The sequence below is a fragment of the Juglans regia genome, chromosome 7 (assembly GCF_001411555.2).
Source record: "Juglans regia cultivar Chandler chromosome 7, Walnut 2.0, whole genome shotgun sequence".
In the NCBI taxonomy this organism is placed as follows: domain Eukaryota; kingdom Viridiplantae; phylum Streptophyta; class Magnoliopsida; order Fagales; family Juglandaceae; genus Juglans; species Juglans regia.
Genome location: NC_049907.1, coordinates 5,455,641 through 5,463,677, shown reverse-complemented (window position 1 = coordinate 5,463,677; position 8,037 = coordinate 5,455,641). Strand labels below are relative to the sequence as shown.

The 8,037-nt window shown below is 34.3% G+C and overlaps 1 protein-coding gene across 1 annotated transcript; it reads left to right on the top strand.

Annotated features, from left to right (window-relative positions):
- The first annotated feature begins 1,198 nt into the window (after positions 1 to 1,198).
- LOC109004884 (E3 ubiquitin-protein ligase ATL6-like) lies at positions 1,199 to 3,954 on the top strand. Its single transcript, XM_018983621.2, has 2 exons — positions 1,199 to 2,297; positions 3,623 to 3,954. Exon 1 carries the CDS (start codon positions 1,386 to 1,388, stop codon positions 2,283 to 2,285), a length of 900 nt encoding a protein of 299 aa, XP_018839166.1. The 5' UTR covers positions 1,199 to 1,385; the 3' UTR covers positions 2,286 to 2,297; positions 3,623 to 3,954.
- The last annotated feature ends 4,083 nt before the right edge of the window (positions 3,955 to 8,037 follow it).

The window sequence follows — 8,037 nt, the reverse complement described above, 5'->3', positions numbered from 1 at the left end:
AATGAATATGAGATTTAAGATGGCCGGAGTAGTTTCTCATATATATAATTAATTAGAGAAAATAAAAGAATACGTATATATATATAGTTTATATATATATGAATAATGATTTTCCTATTAGTACTTTACCATCCATTTTACAACTAGTCAATGTGATGATATCATTTCATTACAATATTGAAGTTTTTTTAATTCGAAGATCATGATCACTATCTCCCTATTGATCATCAGTAATGCTAAATGGCACCCCCATATGTTTAACATAATTACTCTATACTTAAAACAAAATTGTAAAAAAAAAAAATGATGTAAGTATATATATCATGATTACTCTACAAGTTGAACAACAAAAAGAATTGATAAATGTTAGATCTATAAATAATTCTTATAAAAGTAAGTTAATAAACTGGGATGGTTTTGTCACGCAATACATTAAATTTATTCTATAATAAAAATAATTTAATAATTCGGAATAATTCTTGGACTTGGAGTTACTATATATGCTCCAATCATTATGTTTCTTTTGTAGGTATTTACCTGAAATGGGCCAATTTGGAGTGGAAAATAAAAGGGGGAGAATTAGCATCTTGACTCACTTTCTAAGTAAACAAACAGAGGCTTGATCATCTTTATTCATCTTTTTTAAGTTTACATTATTTCATTGAATAATATCAATTATAGAAACACAATTATACAAAAGTTGTGGTACCAAAATCAAGAGATAAAGAGTTGAAGAGCGATGTGGACTCTTTATTAAGAGTAAAATTAAATTATCTCATCTCTTCTTATATAATTAATATATTTTTTTTAAATTCTCACATAAAATATAAAAAATAATTTAATTTTTTTAAATTTCAAAATAAAAATAATATTTTATTTAATTTTTAACAAAATATTTTATTTCATCTTGACAACTGTGTAAATGAACTTTTGAACTTTTTTTTTTTCTTTTTTCTCATAAGTGAAACGAAATCTGTGGGGTGTGAAATGCATGAAGAATATTGATGATTGGTCCACCACCGATCATTCAAGAGCCGTAAATGTCATGTCATGCAACATGCATATATGTATATGCTTTATCTCGTATGCCCACTCCTCGTATAATATATATGTATCATTAAAACATCATGTACCTAAATTCGAAAAATCAACCATTTGGCCACGTTAAAGGACTATCGTACTATGTTTTTGTGAAGATACCTTAAAAATTGATGAACGGTAGTCTCATGGTTACAAAGTTAGAACCTTCACCAGCTAAGTTTGTACTCTTCCCCTCCACGTACGCCATTGCCAGCACATTTTTCTTTCTGTCTCTTCTTATTTTAATATCATCCCAATCTTTTCAATTGGAGTAGGACTTCGAAATTAGCTAGAGTACTGAGGAAATGGAAGATTGCTATGGAATCTTACGGCTCTACCTGCTTCTCATTGCGCCGGCGTACCTTCAGTATGCCTATGCCCAGCCAACCGCCGAATCGACGGACAGTCCCTTCCGATTCGACTTGGACCTCACTCCCTCCACGTTGATCATCACCGTCGTCCTCGTGTGCGGATTTGCCTTGCTTGCGTTCTTCTCCATCTACATCAAACAGTGTACACGGTCGCGAGCCGCGGCAGCTTCAAGAACCGTCAGACCGGATGTGTCTTCCACTCCCGACCGACCCAAACGTCGCGGTCTCGACCCTGCGGTGGTTGAGACCTTTCCGATACTTGCGTACTCCGCGGTCAAGGGTCTTAAAATCGGCAGAGGAGCGCTGGAGTGCGCGGTATGCTTGAACGAGTTCGAGGATCACGAAACACTCCGTTTGTTACCCAAGTGCAACCACGTCTTCCACCCTTATTGTATCGACACCTGGTTAACCTCCTGGGGAACTTGTCCGGTTTGCAGAGCGAGGCTCACCCCGGAGGCCTCCAAAGCCGATCCATCACAAGCAAACGAGTCAACGCCGGAAAACTCGACATCCCAAGTCGGGGAAGACCAAAATCACGTCGTGGTTAACGTTGAGGAAGTTGAAAGCGGAGGCTTACAACAGGCACGTGAGATCGCAAACCTTCCGGTGAGGCAGAGGATACCTGAGAAGTTTCAGGAGTCTAACTCGACGGGGGAATCAGTGGTTCAACCCGGAGAGAACACGGAACGATACACGTTAAGATTGCCAGAGGAGGTGAGGAAGCAGGTTCTGGAATGCGAGCAGCCGGAGATTCCGAAGAGCCACGGCGTCGTTTTGACCAGAGTAGAAAGTTCACGGAAAGGGTACAGAACCGGTGGGGGAAGAGAGGAGTGACGGGGATCATCGGTAAGTGGGGACTCTCCGTTAAGTAGACGCCGTTAATAGGAATTAACGTGCTGGTTTAATTGTGATTAATCAAATCAAATCATAATAAAAAGATCTTGATTTCTTGGGACAAACGATGAGTATAAATTATAATATTTGGTAGTGGCTTCTTGTTTTTTTCAATTTTATGATTTGTTCTTTGTTCATGTCTGCATGGGGAAACAGATCATGATGCTTTTTGGACTGTCCAAAAATAATGGGATGGTCTTTTTGGGAATTTCATGTGGTTATTTTAATTGAATTTGGCCTGTCCAAATATTTAGATAAGGCCAAGTCCTGGTTGGCTTCAATTTTGTTTTAATCTGTTTGGACAAGCTTTCTTTTTCATATACGAATGAATCGTAAAAGTAAAATATTTTAACTATAAATAAATTATATAAAAATAAATTTATAAATTAATGTGATTTGATATACTATAATAAATTATAAAATTATAAATTTATAAAATAGATCTAATAAATTTTATAAAATTATATTAAATTTTTTTTATGTAATTTTTTTTATATATATAACAATTCTCATCACAAAAATATATACGCATGTAATGGGAAATTTAACGATATATTTTTTTTCATCTCGAATTTTTTTATTATTTATTACGTAACTCGATATGTTTAGATAATTCTTTAATTTAAAAAATATATAAAATTATGTAAATATTAAAATAAAAAAAAGGTGGTGCTACTTCTACCGTTGGTGCTCCCGTTGAACTCCTGTTAGTTATTTTTTAATTTTTAATTTTTAATTTTTTTTACATGTATTTATTAATATTTTAAAAAAAATTTAAAAAATAAATAAAAATTAAAATATTATTAAAAAATATTTATTTAATTATTAAATAAAAATAAAAATAAAATAAAAATATCCAATGATAACTTCTAATGGGAGTTATAAGTTGGAAGAGTAGTATTTTTCATTTAAAAAAAAAAAAACGAATGTTTGAAGTATGTAAGCACCGTCCAATTTATTGTGTTGAAACATTGAAACATCTTGGAATTGAAGCTGCACATTAATTGGTTATGTCATGTGTCGCCACGTTATGTCAATGTGATGGCCCAGATTCTTAATATCTTATCGTTTGTTTTGGCAAGTGGGTCGAGGGTTGTTCAAGAATTAAATCCACTTTCACTTTTCTCGGTATAATGTTAAAAAAAAAAATATGTATTGTTTTTATTATTCATTTTGAAATGTTTTTTTTAAGTGAATATAATTTAAAAAGATAAATTTTAAATATTATAATTTAAATTAGACAGTTTGAATCTTGTCGTTTCGGTGCTTTGACTCAGCACATTGTCACTCCTGTGGAATATGAGAAGCCGCATGTGCCGGGGTGATGCCGGGGCGGGGGGACGAGGGACAAGCCCTTCTGTGATTCTGAAACCAAACCGTGACGCGGAGCAGTCGACCGGGTTCAGTGTGCAGAATAGAAATTTAAACCGGCCTTAGAAGAGATTCACTCTTTTTAATTGTTTGATTGAATTCACTAGTCTAATCAAAACAGAGATAGATCACAAATGCTCATGTGATTCGAGAAGTCTTACATGGACATTATTGGAGGTAGTCTGTATTCTCTTTCCTTTAGTTAAAATGACTATTGCTATTGCTATTGCTATTGTTAGAATGAGTTCAATTTATTTTATATAAATACTTTAATTTTAAAACATAATTATAAAAATGACTGTATATATATGATCTATCGTTACTCGTGATCTCCTTTTATATTTTAATTGTGCTTTCAAATTTAAGTAAATGTATATAGGAAATTGTGTTCAAACGCTATATGCATTATAAAATTAACCCCATGTGGTATGATTTATTAAAAAAAAAAAAAAACAGCCCTCTATTTGTTTTCAAATCAATAATAATTGCCACGTGTCATTTAAAAAAATGATAAAAATTTTAAAAAAATAAGAAATAAATTATGTTTATAATAAAACACTAACAATAAGGAAAAAAAAAAAAAGGCTAAAACCACTCTTTATATATATTATAATTTTATATATAATCGTAAAGTGTTTAAACGTTATGTAATTATTTTTAAAAAAATAAAGAAATAATTTTTTTATATAAATTTTATATTTTATTCACTTTTTTTAAAACGATTACGTAACAGTTACACAATTTATAATTATAAATATTTTTTTTCCTTATAAATGGCCCAACTTTACATAGTCCCACAGCTGTTTTTTTAGTGGCATGAGCGTGTGATTCGATCACGTGTATTCAATTAAGATAAAAAAAATTAAAAATTAACGAATGGTTATCTTTCTGAAACATTCATACGGCATGAACATCATTAGCATTAGCACTATCACTAGAGATAGAGATAATGGGCTCATCACTGAGCAAAATATCTTTGTTTGTAGCCTCTTTAACTCATGTTACCGGCGACACAACATTAACAAGCTTAGTACCAGAAACACTAGCCCCAGCCTGGATTAGCTAGAATACTTCTCGAGTAACATTTGCATTTGAAAGAGACATGTCCTTCTCCATCACATTATCCTTTTTTTTTTTATTTTTAAATTTATCTCAACTTATTATTATAATTTTTTAAAATTTTAATATAAAATATAATAAATAATTTAATTTTTTTAAATTTTAAAATAATAATAATATTAAAAAATAATATTTTATCATCACAACTCAACTTAACTCAATTTAAATCAATTCAACATTAAAATGTAGCCTTAAATTACACGATCTTTAGAAAAATGCTCATTCAGAACGACCTTCTGCCAGTACCCAGCCTCAAGTCCAGATCGATTTCTCTCTTGGTTTAGAGGTTTAGGGTGAAATCTAGCTCGAGACTATTGTTTTTTTTTTTTTTTTTTTTAAATAGCATTGGATTTTATGATAAATCTATTTTATGATAAAAGTTAAATAATTTTATAATATGATGTATCACATTAACTTACATCAAATTACTTTGTATATTTACTTTTATATAATTTTTTTATCATGAATAAATTGTTTATCTTTTCCAATTAACATTGCATGTTTTTCTCTTTTTATAAAAAGTATGCGAGTTGCATGCCCTCAAGCATTTGTTGTTAAAAATTAATTAACAAGTGTATAAGTATTAAGTAGTTAAAAATTAAAAATTAATTGACGTGGCAATTACATGGCAAAAGAGACCACAAATGGATAGTTTTTGGAAGAGTTATTAATATTGGTCTGATCCAAATTGGGAGCCCAAGGCCTAGCACCTATAAAGCGTTTAAAGGAGTCGTGTGACTTAACGAAGACCTAGCCGCCAACCTAGTAGGAAGGGATAAATCTCATGTTATGAATATGGACCACATGTGATTAGGTGATTCCAATACATCAGGAATAAATTTTATAATGGTTGAGCATAGTACAAAGTTAATCGGTTTATGATATTCATCCTATATTCTTTATGCCTATATATACTCATACTATATTCTCTATGTCTATACTCATCCAATTGGAATTCTTCAATTGGAGTTAAAACGTCCAAATGGTATTGTTTTTTTTATTTTATTATTATTGAAGCGCAATGAGAAATTTTATTTTGTTGCGTATTCCAATAATTTTCTTCAGAGGCAGCAACATGTAACCTTTGATCTCTGGTTGTGATGCATTCTCGAATTATCACTTCTCATTACTAACTTAAGCATGTGAGAGGTCACAAGCATACCGTGCCGCCCACTCAACGATTCGTAGGTGAGCAATTACGACCGGTGGTGGGACACGTCGTGTTTTATCTTTTCTCCCACCTTCAGAAGAATAAAATATAGGCATTTCTGCTATCATTATAATTTTTTGAAAGGTAACAATCTCGGTTTAATATTTCATATATAAATTTCTATATCTTTGAAAAAGACTTCCTTTCATAAGAAAGAAAAGACTTACTATCTTTGGGATCTGATTCTATATAGCTACTCAATAACTTAGGGAAGGGGGAGACCCACAGGCGAATGGACAGTTATAGGCTATGGACAAAGCATTGTTGGGAATCCTGAAAAAGAGGCTAGCGAGTAAGAGATGGGAATGGGCAAAGGAATTACCAGAAATATTGTAGGCCTACAGGACCACAGTAAAGACCCCTACAGGGGAGACCCCATTCACCTTGGCATATAGGAGTGAAGTAGTACCACTGTGGAAGTCGGCCTGCCTAGTTATAGGACTCGCCATTTTTCGACACACAAAAATGATGAAGCTATGGAAAAGCACCTCGACCTCCTAGAGGAAGAGAGAGACGCGGCTAAAGTCAGGATGATACTCAACAAGAAGAAGGCAGAACATTATTTCAACAAGAGAGTCAAACCCAAGGCAAAAGAGCTGCAACATCCGTGAAACATAGAACACTTGAAGAAGTTCTATCCCTGATTATGATAATTTCTTGATTTATCAGAACTCTGATGTTGAATTCTTGAATATGTTTCAAAATAAATAAAACATCTGTTCCAAGCCAATGCCACCTCACCCAAGCAAAAGGCCCGTCCTTAAACACTAATGACGAGTCCAAAGACTCACGGTGCCAAGTACAAAGGGCGTGGAGGTTATTAGACTATGTCGCCCTTAAACATCAATGACGAGTACAAAGACTCGCAATACCAAGTAAAAAGGGAGAGGAGGTCATTAGACCACACCATCCTTAAACATCAATGACGAGTACAAAGACTTACGGTGCCAAGTAAAAGGCGCGCATAGGTTATCAAACCACGCCCCCTTTAAACACCAATAACGAGTGCAAAGACTTGTTGTGCCAAGTAAAAAGGGCACATATGTCATCAGAACACGCCCCCTTAAACATCAATGACGAGTCTAAAGATTTATGGTGCCAAGTAAAAAGGGTGCAGAGGTCATCAGATCCCACTGCCTTTAAACACCAATGACAAGTATAAAAGCTCGCATTGACAAGTAAAAATGATGCAGAGGTTATCAGACCATGCCCTTTAAACACTAATGATGAATGAAAAGACTCACGGTGCCAAGTAGAAAGGGCGCGGAGGTCATTAGACCAAGCCCCCTTAAACACTAATGATGAGTACAAAGACTTGCGGTACCAAGTAAAAAGGGCGCGGAGGTCATCAGATCACGCCACCCTTAAACACTGATGACGAGCATAGAGACTCACGGTGGCTAGTAAAAAGTGCGAGGAGTTCATTAGACCATGCATCCCTCAAACATCAACATCGAGTACAAAGGTGTGCAGTTCAAAGGAAAGGGGTGCGAAAGATGAAAATAGCGAAATACAACAACAATTCAATACAAAGTAGAAAGAAAGAGCCTCACGAAATAAAAGCAAAGGGAAGCACGAAAAAGTCAAAACTACCATTATGTTCCTAATGTACACGACTACAAAAGGGAAATACAAGAAAACTTCTATTGTTTACAAAAAACAGTCACAAGTGTAGCAGAGAGACAAACATTTACAGAAAGCTAAGTACCAGGACTGCCAGAAGGTGGAGTTGGGTGAGGATTGTTGAAGGCATCGGGCATGGTGTCCCGACCAAAAGTGTCAACAAATTGATGCGAGGTTGCATGAGGTTTGAACATCCCTAAATCTAAACACCTCAAGTTAGAACCGGGATTGGCCAACAAATACGATCTAAGTCGAAGCATGCCGGCCCCATACCCATAACCAAAAGCACGATCCCTAACGCCACGCATCGACGCCAACAGAGGATGGAGGCAGACAAGTTTCTCTCTTGCAACCTCCAAGTCAGACTCC

Bases quoted from the DNA above. Each gene is read 5' to 3' on its own strand.
- LOC109004884 (XM_018983621.2), top strand. From the start codon at position 1,386: ATGGAAGATTGCTATGGAATCTTACGGCTCTACCTGCTTCTCATTGCG.